This window comes from Poromitra crassiceps (assembly GCF_964638095.1).
Source record: "Poromitra crassiceps genome assembly, chromosome: 10".
Lineage (NCBI taxonomy): Eukaryota > Metazoa > Chordata > Actinopteri > Beryciformes > Melamphaidae > Poromitra > Poromitra crassiceps.
Genome location: NC_139631.1, coordinates 41,465,494 through 41,483,558, shown reverse-complemented (window position 1 = coordinate 41,483,558; position 18,065 = coordinate 41,465,494). Strand labels below are relative to the sequence as shown.

General features: G+C 44.2%; 1 protein-coding gene across 2 annotated transcripts in view; it reads left to right on the top strand.

Moving 5' to 3' along the window:
- gcn1 (GCN1 activator of EIF2AK4) overlaps positions 1-18,065 on the top strand; it is a 104,182-nt gene that overhangs the window by 37,918 nt on the left and 48,199 nt on the right. For both annotated transcript variants that reach the window (XM_083644826.1, XM_083644825.1), the window contains exons 28-40: positions 1,550-1,674; positions 2,467-2,656; positions 2,759-2,829; positions 3,061-3,226; positions 4,692-4,886; positions 6,100-6,346; positions 6,494-6,615; positions 8,300-8,414; positions 12,879-13,058; positions 13,565-13,785; positions 14,096-14,164; positions 14,259-14,397; positions 16,455-16,651. In XM_083644826.1, the coding sequence (XP_083500952.1) occupies positions 1,550-1,674; positions 2,467-2,656; positions 2,759-2,829; positions 3,061-3,226; positions 4,692-4,886; positions 6,100-6,346; positions 6,494-6,615; positions 8,300-8,414; positions 12,879-13,058; positions 13,565-13,785; positions 14,096-14,164; positions 14,259-14,397; positions 16,455-16,651 (2,037 nt within the window). The remainder of the gene's footprint in view (positions 1-1,549; positions 1,675-2,466; positions 2,657-2,758; positions 2,830-3,060; positions 3,227-4,691; positions 4,887-6,099; positions 6,347-6,493; positions 6,616-8,299; positions 8,415-12,878; positions 13,059-13,564; positions 13,786-14,095; positions 14,165-14,258; positions 14,398-16,454; positions 16,652-18,065) is intronic.

The following is an 18,065-nucleotide window of genomic DNA, read 5'->3' as shown; positions in this document are numbered from 1 at the left end:
GATATTATCTTTGAATTGTGGACAAAACAAGACATTTGAGGGCGTCATCTTGGGCTTTGGGAAACACTGATCGTCATATCTATTATAGCTATCATTTTCTGATGTTTTATAGACAAACAACTAATCGAATAATCGACGGATTAATCGATTATGGAAATAATCGTTAGTTGCAGCCCTAATATTTTGTACATTGTGTATGTTTATTTTTTATTATTATTAATTTTGCTGTGAGCTATGAATCTAAGACTAATTAAAACTCATTTACTTGACAGTAGGACTAGTACTTGGATAAAAAAATACAGTATAGAGATCTGGTTGAGACTCATCACCTGTAACGTTAGCATTTAGCAGCAGCTAACGTTAGCTCCGTAACCAGCTGGTCAGCATTTCTATCAGACAATACAGTGTTGTGCAACAAGCAGACTTACCAAATATTTCCAATACATGTCCGGAATCTATAATGCTTTAATGATCACTGTTACCGCTGACAGAATTGAACTTTTACAACGCCCAACTAACGTTCACTTCTCCACCCTGCTACTTTCCCCATGTTGTCATTATGGGAACCAGATAGGCCACCGACACCCCAGAAAGTCTCCCTCTTTTTCAAGCCTAATATTGGCAGGTATGCTGTCAGTAGAGTAATCACAGCTCCCACTGGTCGTGGGATTTCTAGAATATGATGGAATATAGAGAGGTGTTAATATGATGGAATATAGAGAGGTGTTTCTCAGAGCAGGAAAGCAGCTAATATGATCAGTTCTCTGGGGAAGTTAGGGAATATATCGGTCATTTTACAAACCGGTCACTTCACCGGAATTTGCCAGAATGCATGTTGCAGCTGGTTTCACACATTCCTTGTGTTAGATGTTCAGCTGTTTTTCACCACAGCAAACCCAAGTGTAGTAGAAACCAGGCTGTTTACTGCTTTAGAGAAACCACATGAACAAACCATGAAGGAATACAATGTTTTAAGTCATGAAAGCAACAGCATTTAAATTAGGGGTGTCAAAAATAATCGATTATAAGATGCATCGCGATGCGGACGTGCACGATTCTGCATCGATTCACAAATGTCAAAAATCGATTATTTAAAAAAAACAAAAAAATAAAAATAAAACTTTTTTTTAAATAATCAAATAAAATATAATGGAAGTACATGCAGTTGTTTATTTTAATTATGGATCATAATACAATGCAAAAAAGAAAGTGAGAAAAAATAAATCATGTATTGGGGGAAAAAAGTGATGCATCGATTTAAGATGCATCGATAATCGTAATCGAATCGTAGCCCTCTGAATCGTAATCGAATCGAATCGTGAGCCCAGTGAAGATCACAGCCCTAATTTAAATGGAAAATCACAGAAAAGGGACAGAGTTTGACATCATGGCCACAGTGGGCAGTAAAGCCTGTGTATGTGCCCTGGTCTGTGTGTCAATATGAACAGCCCATCTGTCTGTGCCCTGGTCTGTGTGTCAATATGAACAGCCCATCTGTCTGTGCCCTGGTCTGTGTGTCAATATGAACAGCCCATCTGTCTGTGCTCAGGGCCTGTTGGAGATGGAGTTTGCTCTGCCTACAGACAGCTCAGAAGCCAGTGGGCTGAGTTTGCTGCGCAGACTGTGGGTTGCCAGGTTTGACGTTGAGGAGGAGGGCCGTGCCTTGGCGGAGAAGTATGTATTTTTGGGCTTTGCTATCTTTTTGCTATTTTAATCCTCTCGTTCATTGGTTCCCAAACTGTGACTCTGACTGTGTCCGCCAGAGAATTCTTATTTAATTTGATTGATTTATTTATACAGACAACAGTTTTTACATAATACACATTAACCCTGAGAAGAAACGGGCTTAGGCTGATTTTAGGAAATATTGTGATATTCGGGGGGGGGTGGACTTTAAATGTACTTTCAGAGGCTGTAGCAGGCTCTGTTTAAAAACCAGAGTGAAGGTTCTGGTATCATATGAAACTAGAAGACCTAACCTAAGGCATCGATTGGTACCATGTCATGCTGGCTTGTCAGGAAGGTGGCTAAATAACACTCCCAAGATTTTTAGGAGGGGAAAAACATTTTCAAAGGGGTCCCCCTTTTTCACAGCCTAATGTTTGCATGTGTGTGTGTGTGTGTGTGTCTGTCTGTCTGTCTGTCTGTCTGTCTGTCTGTCTGTGTTTTTAACCAGTAGCCTTATGTTGTTATTGAGCCTTTCTGATGCCATTGCATGTGTAAATCAGCCAATTTTATTTTATGGTGGTACTTTGTCGGAAAAGTTTGGGGACCCGTGCTCTAGTTGTAAAAGTAGCGATCATATTTCGAACGAAAGCAATTAGATAACGAATAGACACATTTCCTCTCAGATGTGATTTCATTCATTTCCAATAGAATGTTTGAGAATTCCCCACTCTGTGGGAAATGGACGTAAAGTCTGAACTAAAGGCAAACTGATGTTGTGGTGGGCCCCTGTGTGCGCAGGCTCTGGGAGTGTCTGTGTCTGGAGCTGGTCCCTGAGATCTGCTCGCTGCTGATCGGAGACGTCACCCACCACGAGGAGGCCGTGCGCTCTGCCGGCGCCGAGGCCCTGTCCACCGCCGTGTCCCAGTACAGAGAGCAGTCTGCCTCCGTCCTGGGGCAACTCACCGAGCTCTACCACCAGAAACTCTACGTGAGCCCCCTCCGCCCTGCCCTGCCCAGCCCCCACAACACTTGTTTCTGAGTAAAGTGGAGATCAGTAACCTAACGCCAGAGTCATGTGGTGTTTTCACAGAGGCCGCCTCCAGTGCTGGATGCCCTGGGCAGAGTCATCTCTGAAGCTCCACCGGACCAATGGGAGGCCAGGTAAGAGAACCCAACAACAATGTCAACCAAACATTGGTAATTACACAATTGCATATTATTAATGTCTGACAAATGAAAAATCTACAAATAGCGTTGCATCTTGTGATTTGTCTAAATGAGACGAGACGGAGTCTAGCAGCTTTGCCACTCATCTGCTCGTCAGATTACGGAGCTCTCTCATTGCATAACGCATAACACATGGGCCCAATGTGTTCTGCTCTCTTTTGTTAGGTGTGGTATCGCCCTGGCTCTGAACAAGCTGTCTCAGTACCTGGATGAAGCTCAGGTCACGCCTCTCTTCCTCTTCTTCGTTCCTGACGCTCTGAACGACCGCCACACGGAGGTGCGACGCTGCATGTTGGACGCCGCCCTGTCGGGTCTCAACACACATGGAAAGGTACGACTTTCTGCACCCCCTTTTCACTACATCAGGGCTCGGCAACCTTTACCATCAAAAGAGCCGTTTTTGACCAAAAAGTAATAAAAAAAATATGTCTGGAGCCGCAAATCATATTTGAGCCTCATAAATAATGAAGGTAACAAAGCCTGTTAAAGGAACAGCTCACCCTAAAATCCAAAATACATAGATTCCCTCTCACCTGTAGTGCTATTTTATTCATCTATAGCGTTTTGTGTTAGTTGCCTGAGTTTCGGAGATATCGGCCGCAGAGTTTCTGCCTTCTCTCCAATACAATGGAAGTGGATGGCACTCGGCTTGTGGTGCTCAAAGTGCCAAAGAAATACATTTGAAAAACTCAACAGCCATGTCTCTTTCCAGAAATCATGACCCGGTTACCCAAGATAAACCACAGACCTTGTTATGAGCAGTTTCATGGAGGAACTATTTTCTTTTGACTGAACTACACCCGCTAGCTGCCAGCCAGTTCCTACATGAGACTGCAAAAGAAAATAGTTCCTACATGAAACTGCTCACAACAAAGTCTGTGCATTACATTTAATAACCGGGTCATGATTTCTGGAAAGAGACAATGTTGAGTTTTTGCTGTTGAGTTTTTCAAATGTATTTTTTTGGTGCTTCGAGCACTACAAGCTAAGTGCCATCCAGTTCCATTGTATTCAAGAGAAGGCATACATCTCTGTGGCCGATATCTCCAAAACTCAGGCAACTATCCCAAAACGATATACATGGATAAATAGCACTACAGGGGAGAGGAGAAATATGTATTTTGGATTTTAGGGTGAGCTGTTCCTTTAAGTCTTAACATTACTAATAGGTCTAAATGAGCATGTCTTTGAAGGTCTTGGTGGAGAGAGAGGGGCGTACTGTATCTTTAATTTTCTGAACTATCCCAGTTTTATTTTTGAAGTCTGAGCATACTAATGCTCTGATACTTTAATGAACTATTTTCTCATGTATTCACTGTCTGTGAACGGCGTTCCATTGCTTACAGTACTACAGTATCTCCTCGAGCTGCTGCAAAACACACATTTTAGTTGACTGAAATGTTCAAACCTTTTTTAAATTCAGTGTACCGTATACTTTTTTTTTTTACAATTGGAGACTGTAAAAATCAGTTTAGGCAGACAACGATGATCAGTTAAAAAAAACATCCCTCATTAATTTCTATATAATCTTTTGTCAAGGCCACAAGGAGCCGCTGGAGAGGGGGTAAAGAGCCGCAGGTTGCCTACCCCTGCACTATATGAACAGATTGATGCCACTGTAACGTGTGCCCCGTATCATGTGCCCCTAACATAAGGTTTTGTTGTCCTTGTATGTGTGTCCATATGTACTGTCAATGTATATATAATAGTAATATCACCACTGTTAATGGAGTTGATGAGTCTGATCCCTAAAATCAAAGGAGGTGAGTGACTTCCTGCCTGCTGTATATTTCCAGGAGCAGGTGAGCTCTCTGCTGCCCGTGTTTGAGGAGTTCCTGAAGAACGCCCCGCAGGACGCCAGCTACGACGCGGTCCGTCAGAGCGTGGTCATCCTCATGGGCTCTTTAGCCAAACATCTGGACAAAAGTGACCCCAAGGTCAAGCCCATCGTGGCCAAACTCATCACCGCCCTCTCCACACCGTCGCAAAAGGTAATCTACATGTTTGGCTTCTTCACACATTGTTGTGACTCACTGTCCATCTGGCGCTCTGCTCGCAACTTCCAACTAGGCCTGCACGATAAATCGATTTTGAATCGTACTTCGAATTCATTAGTTAGGACGATGTTGAAAAAATTAACTAGGGTAATTCCCTGCCTACCAACACGAGAGTCGCAGGTTCGCATCCCCGTGTTACCTCCGGCTTGGTCGGGCGTCCATACAGGCACGATTGGCTGTGTCTGGATGTGGGAAGCCGGATTGGGGGTATGTGTCCTGGTCGCTGCACTAGCGCCTCCTCTGGTCGGTCGGGGGCGCCTGGTCGGGGCAGAAGGGAACTGGTGGGAATAGCGTGATCCTCCCACGTGCTACGTGAAGCTCCCCCTGTCAGATGAAAAGAAGTGGCTGGCAACTGCGCATGTGTCGGAGGAAGTATGGTGCTAGTCTACGGCTCTCTCCAGATCGGCAGAGGGTGGAGCAGCGACCGGGGCAACGGGGAAAAATTGGCCAAGTCCAATTGGGGAGAAAATGGGGGGAAAATCTGAAGAAAATGCCCGAGATCGAAGAACAAGCACACAAGAGAAAAAAACAGATGCAGAGTAGGGCTGTCCCAAACGATTATTTTCTTATCGATTAATCTAACGATTCTTTTTTCGATTAGTCGATTAATCTAACGATTATTATTATTATTTTTATTTTATAACAATAAATTTACCCAAAACAAATAAATAACCAAAAACTTCTCAATTTCAGTATTTTATTTAACCATCTCATTCTCTTTAACAGTCCAACATAAAATCTAAATAAAATTCAAGCAAGAGCTTGTCCTCAAATAAAATGAATATAGTGCAATTCAAAATAAAATAGTAGAACAAATAAAATTCAAGTCACTTTCAGGAGGAATACCAAAAACCTTGTGCAATGTCAACTGAGTTTAGCAGCAGTCAAACATAAAATCATCATCTTACAGTACAATGGTGTGCAAAATTGATCATCATGCTTCATCACTGTATGTATGAACCCTTTCCCTAAACTGAGGAGGATCAGTATTTTTACAGGACATGGATTTATTTAATCACTGGAGTAATGTGCAGCTAACAGTCACAGACTGTAACAATGGTCTACAACAAACAACAAACCCCTAAACAACACACATTACTGCACAGCCTGATGCTTCACCTTATGTGTCTTGTCATCCCACCATCAGGTCCAGGAGTCTGTGGCCAGCTGTTTACCTCCGCTGGTCCCCGCCATCAAGGAAGACGCTGCAGGGATCGTCAGGAACCTGCTGCAGCTGCTGCTGGAGAGCGACAAGTACGCCGAGAGGAAGGGAGCGGCCTACGGGCTGGCCGGGCTGGTCAAAGGCCTCGGCATCCTGGCCCTCAAACAACAGGAAATCATGGCCACGCTGACCGACGCCATCCAGGACAAGAAGAACTTCAGACGCAGGGAAGGTGAGTGAGGGTTGTCCAGCTACTCAAGGTAGCTGTATTAGTGGTATGAGTCATAGCAGGCTCAATCTGAGCTACAACTGCTGTCTGTGCCTCCAGGAGCACTGTTTGCCTTTGAGAGGATGTGTAACATGCTGTTTGTGCCTCCAGGAGCACTGTTTGCCTTTGAGATGCTGTGTAACATGCTGGGGAAGCTGTTTGAGCCCTATGTGGTCCACGTCCTGCCACACCTCCTGCTCTGCTTCGGAGACGGTAACCAGTACGTCAGAGAGGTGAGCAGGCACATCTTACCCTCCTAACCCCACTCCATCCACTCCTTCAATGTTTCATTCCCTACACAAACAACACATACTGCTTTAGTGCAGTGACATGACACATTTAAAATAGAGCATTTTTGGACGTGAGGGTCGTCCTGCTTCCCAGTATTGGACATCGCTAGGTAGGGTATCTGGATCTGGTTGCGTCCATGCCTTTGATTTAACATTTACACAGCGTTTGTGAAGATTCAATGGCAGAACCGCAAATTCCAAGTAGCGTCAAGTCAGGCACTATAAAACGGAAACTTCCGGGTATAACCTTCGCAATAATGGCAATTAAATAAAGTAAATAAAGTGTAATGTTTTTTTGTGTGTGTGATCCGAAAGATACAGAATAGAGGTAAACTGGAAGAATATCTGCTCCCTTCGAAACGTAAATTTTAACCCGTAGTGAGTCGACTGTTCAGATTTTTTCTTACTAAGTAATACAACATTGATTTTAATGCATTTTAGGACTGAACATAGCAAAGACCTGTTTTCTTTGTAGCGCTTGAGACTCGAGGAAATCGATGCATCTGGGCGTGAGTTGTAGGGTTGTTTAATTAATTACTAACGTTATGCGCAAACGATTATATGCTTATATGTATATAACTTTAGGCAGGTTTCGCCCATTATGTATTTTTAGCAACTTGTTTTCGGACTCTGCATGTCGTGATAGTTTGTTGAATGTCAATGCGATTCACTTAAGGATATGCTCAGACAGTGAAGTGCAGCTGTGTGGTCGGTTTTCACAACTCCCTATTGTGTGGTCATGCCCAAATTCCTCCCACCCGGAGGTGCTCCACATGTATGAAAGCAACATGCCTCATGTCTGAAAGGGTACACTTCACGTATCCCCCGTGTCGCGTGATTTCTATTCGCACATGGGATAAGCAATAACCACGCCCTGTGGCGCCGGGATTGGCCAGGAGCATTGAAGCTTGGGACTAAAGCACCTGGGGTTTTTCATCTTTTAAAGTAAAGATGTTTAAAAAACTATTGCTTGTTACATTTTCAGTGCTGTACCTTTTCTCTGGGTAAGAATTGAGCTTGAAATTAACGATATGATACATTATATTATATGAGCTATGAACATGAACACAACACCGTTTATATTATTGCATGTTTTTGTAGATTGTGTACATTGTGTAGATTACAATTATTATGCTTATTATTATTATTACTATGCTAAGGAAGGTAGGTGACCATAGTTCATTTCAATGTCCGCTCTCAATGTCCGCTCTCGAAATTGCTGTCCGTTCTCAAGAGCTATTCAGTTGGTTCATGAAATCGCTGGGCTGCGTGCCCTCCAGTGTTGCTCCTGGCCAATCCCGGCGCCACAGGGCGTGGTTATTGCTTATCCTATGTGCGAATAGAAATCACGCCCCCGTGTCAGGCTCAGGGCAAGCAACCCTGACCTGACCCGAAGTTCATGTCTGAAAGTGGCTATAGATAACACATTTCCTGATTACATAAGTCCTGAGGACAGCTGTAGCTAGCCAAAACAAACGTGAAACATTTGAATCCGTTATTCACCAAAGCATGTAACATTTAAACAGTCACAATGACAGATATTGGTCATGAACACTGTCCGATTACTTGTGTCAGCAAAAACAGATCCGTGTGTGACGTATTTACACCCTGTCTTGTCTTCCCCCAGGCTGCAGATGACTGTGCCAAGGCTGTGATGAGGAACCTGAGCGCCCACGGAGTGAAGCTGGTGCTGCCTTCTCTGCTGGTTGCCCTGGAGGAAGAGTCCTGGAGGACTAAAGCAGGTTAGGAGCCTCTACATGCAAGGTGTTCCTAGGCAGGTCTGGAAAGTCCTGAAAAGGATGGAACATGAATTTGAACTGTATGTATGGGGAAAAATCTGTTACACATTTTATGTACTACGTAACTACTGTCTTTTCACATGTTGAGATATTTGCTGTCGCAAAGAATAATCTTTTCTTCTTTTCAATATTTTCTTTTCAAATTGTTCAGAACATCAAAAACAAAAACAAACTCAGACATGGAAAAAGAAAAAACATACATATCAATATTACAAAGTCTAGCTACCAGCCACATAATGTGCTTATGTGCTTGTTATAGATGTGCATAGAGTCCCTAAGAAATGAGCTGGGCGCGTTACCCATCGCCCCTAACCTCATCCAAGTTACCCATCGCCCCTAACCTCATCCAAGTTACCCATCGCCCCTAACCTCATCCAAGTTACCCATCGCCCCTAACCTCATCCAAGTTACCCATCGCCCCTAACCTCATCCAAGTTACCCATCGCCCCTAACCTCATCCAAGTTACCCATCGCCCCTAACCTCATCCAAGTTACCCATCGCCCCTAACCTCATCCAAGTTACCCATCGCCCCTAACCTCATCCAAGTTACCCATCGCCCCTAACCTCATCCACGTTACCCATCGCCCCTAACCTCATCCACGTTACCCATCGCCCCTAACCTCATCCAAGTTACCCATCGCCCCTAACCTCATCCAAGTTACCCATCGCCCCTAACCTCATCCAAGTTACCCATCGCCCCTAACCTCATCCACGTTACCCATCGCCCCTAACCTCATCCAAGTTACCCATCGCCCCTAACCTCATCCAAGTTGGCCAGAAACGGGCCATAAATAGTAGAAAATGTGTTAAGCGAGTTGGTCCTCAGGATCCGGAGTCTCTCCATGCGCACAACCGAAACCATGTTCGTCAGCCACAGTTGAAAATGCACTCCTTCAAAATAGAGCTGTGCATCTTCACTGATCTCACGATTCGATACGATTCGATTATACAAGTCTACGATTCGATTCGATTCGATTATACGATGCATCTCGATGCATCTCCGATGCATCTCGATGCATCGTGATGCATCTTAAATCGATGCATCACTTTTTCCGCAATACATGATTTATTTTTTCTCACTTTCTTTTTTCTCACTGTGTGGCTACTTTTAAAATAAAAGTGTATTTGGAATTGCATTGTATTATGATCCATAATTAAAATAAACAACTGCATGTACTTACATTCTATTTTATTTGATTATAATTTTATTTTTTTAAATAATCGATTTTTGATATTTGTTAATCGATTCAGAATCGTCCTATTAAGCATCGCGATGCATCTCTGAATCGATTATTTTTGGCAGCTCTACTTCAAAATTAATCTCTTGGCGACAGTCATCCCTTGTGTCAAGCTGTGTTCACACCGAGATATTTATTTTTCTCTCTGTCGCTCGACTGAACCCTTTGGAATCGCTCTGTCGCTCTGTTTAAATCGCTCGTCAACAGGCGCAATAATTGACGGACATCTGGGGGCTATAACGTTACGCAATGTCATGATATTTGTCCACTACGAGCCACCGTAGTTGTTTAAAAGCTAAGCCTGCTATCAGCGTGCTCCTAATGCGAGCTCTATACTGGTAGTACAGACTTCACTTCATGTCAGCTCTCAGGCTGTCAATCAGCTGTCAATGCGGTTTGTTGCCACACAATAAACCAGCGGTTTGTTCCAAGCCAGTGTGATCCTTGACTCACTCTCACACGGCAGCCAATCAGCGTTGAACAGCGAGCGACTGATGCCAGCGTATTTTCGCTCGAGTTGGGATATTTCATCTCGGGCGACGAGCGTATTTTCTCCCTATCGCTCTGTCTCTGTCGCTTGGACGCCCAGCGATTTTTCTCCCAGCGAATATACGCTCAATCGCTCGTTTGCATTGACTTTGTATATAAAGTCGATGCCAGCGAAAAACTTTAATAGGTCGGTGTGGACGCAGCTTCAGACACTGCTGCACAGCCGTATGGAGGAGCAGAGAGGATTCCGAGCAGCCGAAGATGGCGAGTTCCGCCTCTGGTTGAAGGGTTATTTTATAGGCCTTAGAGGACCAGTCAAATATCTTGGCCCAGAATCTGGACAGTGAAGGGCAAAACCAGAAAGCATGGGACAGTGTACCTGTACCCTCTAACACCTGGCACCTATCAGAGAGCGGTGAGACAGAACCTTATGCAACCTAGACTTTGAATAATGTCGACGGTGAGTAACTTTAAATTGGATCAGCTGGTGTCTGCTGTTAATCGAGCAAAGTTGGACCACAGACAGACTCCTGTCCCATATCATTTCAGACAAGTCAACACCAAGATCCTCCTGCCATGCCTCTCTAATCCTCTCAGTGGGTGCCCTGACTAGAGCTGTCACGATTCCTCGAGTACCTCGAATAACTCGAATAATTAAATTGATCGAGGCCAAAATGATTCGCCTCGACACGCATCTGAGTAATAGAAGAGAGTGGGTAAAATAGAAATTCCGACGGAACCTTAAGGCAACACGTGAGAGCGCGTTACGTCAGTCCGTCACTCTACCTGAAACGTCAACAAACGGGAGCAGCCGAAAATGTGGCTACACTTTCCCAAGATAGACTCAGACAACACTGGTTGCAACATTTGTGATGTGAATTGCAAAGCTGGCCAGGGAAACACCTTAAACTTGAGGAAGCATGGTCAAACACAAGATATATTTACAGTAGCTAAATGCTGAAGACTGTAACGTATTACTAGATAGGCTGAGGGTGAATGAAGCAGGCAGCGCACCGCAGCTAATGTTAGCAGCACCTCCACCGCCTTGAGCTGTAACGTTGAGAGAGGCATCGACTACAACATCAGATAACGTTATTTAATTAGCTAGCGTTAGCTGGATAAGTTGTTTCACTGCAGTTGTAGTTGTTAGATAACGGGGCTTTTCACTGTCTTCACAACGACTGCAAAACAGAGATCGCTAACGTTAACGTTAGCGTTAACGTTGCTGCAGTAATTGTCAAAGGTTCAACATAACGTATTTCCTCAGCCTGTATAGTAGCTATCAACATGAAATAAAAAGCATTTGACAGCTTAAACCCGTGGCTTTTTATTTGGAAGGGTTACATTTGCCGTAATCTTTATTAACATGTCTTAAAATGCATTAGAATCTTTTTATTTTTTATTTTTTGGGGTTAAAGATTTTTAAGATTTTTTTTAATGAACATTAGAGCAAATATAATACGAAAAGCCAAAGGGTTAAGCTCTCAAATGCTTTTTATTTTTATGTTTCTATGTACTACAGAGCCTGAGATATGAAGGCTTTAGTGAATACCGACCGCTCTCTCTGAGAAGTTTGGACCGTTTTCTGTGAGAAATACAAAGCTCAACCTAACATTAACGTTAGCGGCTAATTTAACAGCGTTTTGTGTGTGTGTGTGTGTGTGTGTGTGTGTGTGTGTGTGTGTGTGTGTGTGTGTGTGATCACACTAGCCTGTTGGTGTGTGAGAGAGAAAGAGAGAGTGAGTATGTGTGAGAGAGAAAGAGTGTGTGTGTCATGCAGCTGTAAGGTAAATGAAGGATGTAAACTAGCTAGTAAGCCATTCATTCATATTATTTAACAGTTGCTGTACACTGGAAGAACTCAAACGTCAGGTTGAAAAGATGAATGGTGCCACTGCCAGTTCTATGCAATTTAAAAATCAAAATGTTGTTTTTTCTAAGAAAGAAACTAATGTAGTTGTTTATTTGAAGAGATTTATCTTATTTTTTGGTGTATATTTACGATAAGCCTTTGAAAACACAAAAAAGGGTTCTTATCCGATTACTCGATTAATCGATGGATTATTCGGTAGAATACTCGATTACTAAAAGAATCGATAGTTGCAGCTCTAGCCCTGACACACAAACCTAGAAATAAGATGCCTGGAGTGGGGGGGGGGCTTAACAAAACATAAAAAAGCATGACCATTTTGGAGGACTTCAAAGTCACGAATCTTGTATCGAACATCATTTCTGACTTGTAGGTATGCGAGCCAGCGCGTGTTGGACAACTCACATTTCCTCCGCAGAAGTTCAAAGGATGCAAAATGATCATCTATGTATAGGTCTCTGAAGGAAACCAGCCCCCCTCTCACTCCAGGCACGGTAGTTTCTGTCTGACCGTGAGGACAAAAAAGAGTGATTAAAACAAATCTGTGTATAAACAGAAACATCTGGAATATTCAAAACGCTCCTAACCTGGCCTAGGATTCTGCAAAGAATAATCTTTAACTATAGACTGTTCTGACGTGGTTGATAAACAGACAGCCCAGACACTATTCAAGAAATTCAAATCCAGGAAAATTATTTCATTCGAAAGGGAAAATGCAAGAAGCCTGTGGTGGATTTAAAAAGGTCAGTCATTGATTATACAGAACGATGATGGTCACTGTACATGAACCTCCCCATCTCCTCTGCCAGGTTCGGTGGAGTTACTGGGCGCCATGGCTTTCTGCGCTCCCAAGCAGCTGTCGTCCTGCCTGCCCAGCATCGTGCCCAAGCTGACCGAGGTGCTGACCGACTCCCATGTGAAGGTGCAGAAGGCCGGCCAGCAGGCCCTCCGACAGATCGGCTCCGTCATCCGCAACCCTGAGATCCTGGGTAAGACTCATTGTCATGGGACTGAGATGTCTTATCGTAGGCTTATCCATGTGTCCTTAAAAAGTCTGGAAAATGACCCAAATTTAGGGCCTTAAACTAATTTAAACTTAACTTGAATTAAGTAGTTATTGGAGGTTCTATTTTTTCCCTCCATGCAATGGTTTCTTTGTGCTGCATGTCGACTCTGAAATGATTTAAATTATTTCAGGGTCGGTAGTGCAAAACATGTTGTTGTTTTTTTACTGCTTTACTAAACACAATGGGTCAAATCACCTAACAGTTAAGTTCATGTTATCCTTTTTCTAAAGTGCCCAGTTGTAGTTTCAGAACTTTAATTTACTGTAGGAATATATTGAAATGGGCCGTTTGTTCCTGTCTGATGAAGAACATTAAGTTGGTAATAAATGAGTTGATGGGATCCGTGCAGTGGACTATTCTTCTCAGCGTCTCTTCCATTAGTCCGGCACCTGTGTGAGCTTGGATGTGTGTTGTTGTTGCTTTCTCAGCCATAACGCCCATCCTGCTGGACGCTCTCACCGATCCGTCCCGGCAGACCCAGGCCTGCCTGCAGACGCTGCTGGACACCAAGTTTGTCCACTTCATCGACGCCCCCTCGCTGGCCCTCATCATGCCCATCGTCCAGAGAGCCTTCCAGGATCGCTCCACAGACACCCGCAAGATGGCCGCTCAGATTATCGGCAACATGTACTCCCTCACTGACCAGAAGGTACCCACATCCATTTTATATAGACGTTAGAATGAAAACTAAATCTGCTCATCTCTTTGTTCAGTGTTTGACACAGTACCTGAGTCTATATTACCGTATTCAAAATAGTATTGACAATGGGTAGGAGGACATTCCTATGAAAAATGTATTTTCATTATTTTGAGCGGTAAAATGTCATTCTTGCCAGGTATGGTCATCTTATTTTAGTTTTCCAAAGACATTTGCAAATGAGCCACAAAGTGAATTTGAGATACTGATACTGATACTTGTCACCTCATGCATATTGTGTGTGTGTGTGTTTTTTTTACAGGATCTGTCCCCATACCTGCCTAGTGTCATCCCTGGCCTCAAGACATCTCTGCTGGACCCAGTGCCTGAGGTGCGTTTAGTGTGGTGGTAAACTTGAACCATGCTAATTAGCTGTGTGTGTGTGTGGAGCTGATGCTGTAAGTGCTCTCTCTCCTCCCCTGCAGGTGCGCACGGTCTCAGCCAAAGCCCTGGGTGCCATGGTGAAGGGGATGGGCGAGTCGGCCTTTGACGACCTGCTGCCGTGGCTCATGGAGACGCTGGCTTCTGAACAAAGCTCCGTCGATCGCTCTGGAGCCGCCCAAGGTGTTTGTTTCCACATAACTATCTGGGAACTCGATCAGGAAACCGTTTCAAAGCATGTTCAAAAAATACCCGGCAGGTGATTGGATGAACCATCTGTCTATCAAGGGCTCGCTTCTCGCTGGCGTCACACCAAAGCCCGCCCATATCTGCCTCATAGGACGCTGATTGGTGCAAAAATCACTGGTGGTTCAAATTCAAACCAATAGAAGGCAGCGTGACAAGATGGATTTGTCATGCGATTGCGATCTCATGATGCCTGAATTTTGTGTGTAAAAGGCAGGGTAAACACAGGTGCAAGCAAAACACTAATGAGGGTTTCAAACTTCCATGATTGGAATGTGGAAACCCTCATTAGTGTTTTGCTCGCACCTGTGTTTATTCTGCCTTTTCGACACAAAATGGCCCCCGTGAAAAGGGTCTGTTCAGCTGCCTCGCAAGTAGGGATGTCACGATACTAGAATTTCTACTCCGATACCGATACCCAGGAAAATATCGATACTCGATACCATTTTCGATACCACGGGAAGGGGGGGATGACGACACATCAAGAAGCATGAAAATAAAGTTGGACAGATGGACGGACAGACACACACTTCTCCATAATCTAGACCTGATCAAACTTTTGAAGTTAGACAGCAGATTAGCCCTGCTCTAGCATCAGAACACGTTTAGCTTGTTGAAGCAACAGATACCCACCAATGATAGGGAGGGGAAAATCTGTGATTTTTCATTAAAAGAAAGCACTGATTGTATTGAAACTGTTAAATGAGTATTGTATCCATTTCAAATTTTTAGTATTGATACTTTCGATACTATCGATACTTTTGACAACCCTACTCGCAAGGTTAACAATGAGGCCATTTACACCTGGCATTAACATGCGTTTTCTGCCATCAGATTGCAATCAGATTGTATTTTATCACTTCAGCCTGATTCCATTTACACCTGGCACTAACATGCGTTTTGGGTGAACAGATTGCAATCCGATTGCTCTCCAGCTCGAACGTCATCACGCGCGCGCCCCCTGAACGTGTGCATGCACAGGGAAATAGAGGTTATTGTTAAGCTCAAATGCACAGTGAACGTCCCCTTCACCTGGACAAAACGATGGCCGATCACGCAGCACTGCATCTATTTCTTTATCTGTTTATTGACAATGACACTGGGTCCGAGACACACACACACATACATACGTTTTCCGTGCATGTCATTGGCTGTAACCACCTGTGTTGCGTTCAGGTAACATCCTAAATTACAATGTTATACAATTGAGAGCATAATTTCTCTTTTATATGAAAGGAAAATGAGGGGGAAAGGGTTCGAACCCTTTCTCCCTCATTTTCCTTTCATTTTCCGCTCCTTTTCCAAAGGAGAAGTGTTGATATAAAAGAGAAATTATGCTCTCAATTGTATAACAGTGTAATTTAGGATGTTACCTGAACGCAACACAGGTGGTTACAGCCGTGGCAAAACCTCCGCAGCAAAACTTTGAAGCAACGCTACGATTGTTGTGCAAAAGCGGAGCGGGGGAGAGATAGATAATTTTTAGCCGGTCCATGGTGACAGGCTGCCTGTGTGTGTGCGCATCTGGCACAGCAGCGAGATGAGGGCACACACCGGTGCGGTGCTGCCGGGGAATTGCGTTCGTGTGCGCGCCGTCACCGACTTCCGAAGATTATGTATTTCCGTATGGTAGTTGCTGAATGCATTTTGAGAGGACGCATTGCATTTACACTTGTGTTAAATGTTGTCATAATGCGTCCCTGACCACCTCCGGAGGTGGTTTGGCCGATCAGATTGCAATCCTTCTTCAATGCGTTTTGGGGGTGTTTACACCTGTACTTTCAAGTGATAAAATACAATCGGATTGCAATCTGATGGCAGAAAACGCATGTTAATGCCAGGTGTAAATGGCCTCAATATGCTTCACAGAATAAGAACGGTAAAATTCAGCAATGCTAAAAGAGGATACAACTGGAGCAATATTTGTATAGTAAGAGCAGTCAGTATATATCTCAGGGTTGAGTGAATTGACCCCCCTGCTCTGCTCTCCCCAGGTCTGGCTGAGGTGATGGCTGGCCTGGGAGTGGAGAAGCTGGACAAGCTGATGCCAGACGTGGTGCAGACGGCCAGCAAGATAGACATCGCCTCGCATGTCAGAGACGGCTACATCATGATGTTCATCTACCTGCCGCTCACCTTTGGAGACAGGTTCACCCCCTACGTTGGGCCCATCATCCCCTGCATTCTCAAGGTATGGCTCCCCTCTTCTAGGATGTTATCATGCATTTAACAAGGAATGCCGCAGTAGAAGAAGCATACATTTCTAGGTTGGCAACATTACAAACATCCAGTAGTCGGGGTCAGAGCTGCAGCAACCAGACAGTAGATTTCTGTTTTTTCTCTCTCTTTTTTTTTTTTTACTTTTCCCCCTCTCTTATAGGGATGCAAATTGTAGACAAATTCCTGAATCGATCATCGCTAACCTTAGTTATTAATTAAACGTTAGGTTTAGCAGCATAGCGGTTGTCGTCGTGTTGTATGTGTAACGTTACACAGAATTGCAGTGTTTTTGCAGGTGGCGTTATTTTCTCCTTTCTGTTCACTTTGCTTTATATTGGCACAAGTTGCCGTTGGCGTCTTTCTTCTTCCTCTCTTTGCAGATGCAGAGATGGCTGCCTGGTCAGTAGTTGTTGCGTCGGGTGCCCCCTCTGGCCGGTTCATTTAAACATCCGTTTCACTGACAGCTAGAATGTAATATGAGACTAAACATTGTTTGATAGTAGATCGAGTCAGTTTCACGTGTTCCATCTTCGATTCATTGTTTGCATTCCTACTCTCTCGTAAATTCACACATTGGGACGAATGCCTTGGAGTTTGGCTAGACTGTATATGTGAAGATTATTGGACAGTGTGTCACCCAACCCTATTAAGAAAAGTGATGGTTCTGCAGATCAGCTGTCACTGCCCAGCCCGCTTAGCCTCTCTGTCTCTTAGCCTCTTAGCTTAGCCTCTCTGTCTCTTAGCCTCTCTGTCTCTTAGCCTCTCTGTCTCTTAGCCTCTTAGCTTAGCCTCTCTGTCTCTTAGCCTCTCTGTCTCTTAGCCTCTCTGTCTCTTAACCTCTCTGCCTCTGAGCCTCTCTGTCTCTTAGCCTCTCTGTCTCTTAGCCTCTTAGCTTAGCCTCTCTGTCTCTTAGCCTCTCTGCCTCTTAGCCTCTCTGTCTCTTAGCTCAGCCTCTCTGTCTCTTAGCCTCTCTGTCTCTTAGCCTCTCTGTCTCTTAGCCTCTCTGTCTCTTAAGGAGCGTTCACACCGAGATATTTATTTTTCGCTCTGTCGCTCAAGTCAACCCTTTGGAATCGCTCTGTCGCTCTGTTTAAATCGCTCATCAACAGGCACACGAAATGACGGACATGTGGGGGATATAACGTTACGCAATGTCATGCTGTTTGTCCACTACGAGCCACCGTCATTGTTTACAAGCTAAGCCTATCAGCGTGCTCCTAATGCGAGCTGCATACCGGTAGTACAGACTTCACTTCATGTCAGCTGTCAGCCTGTCAATGCGGTTTGTTGCCACACAATAAACCAGCGGTTTGTTCCAAGCCAGAGTGATCCTTGACTCGCTCTCACACGGCAGCCAATCAGCATTGAACAGCGAGCGACTGATG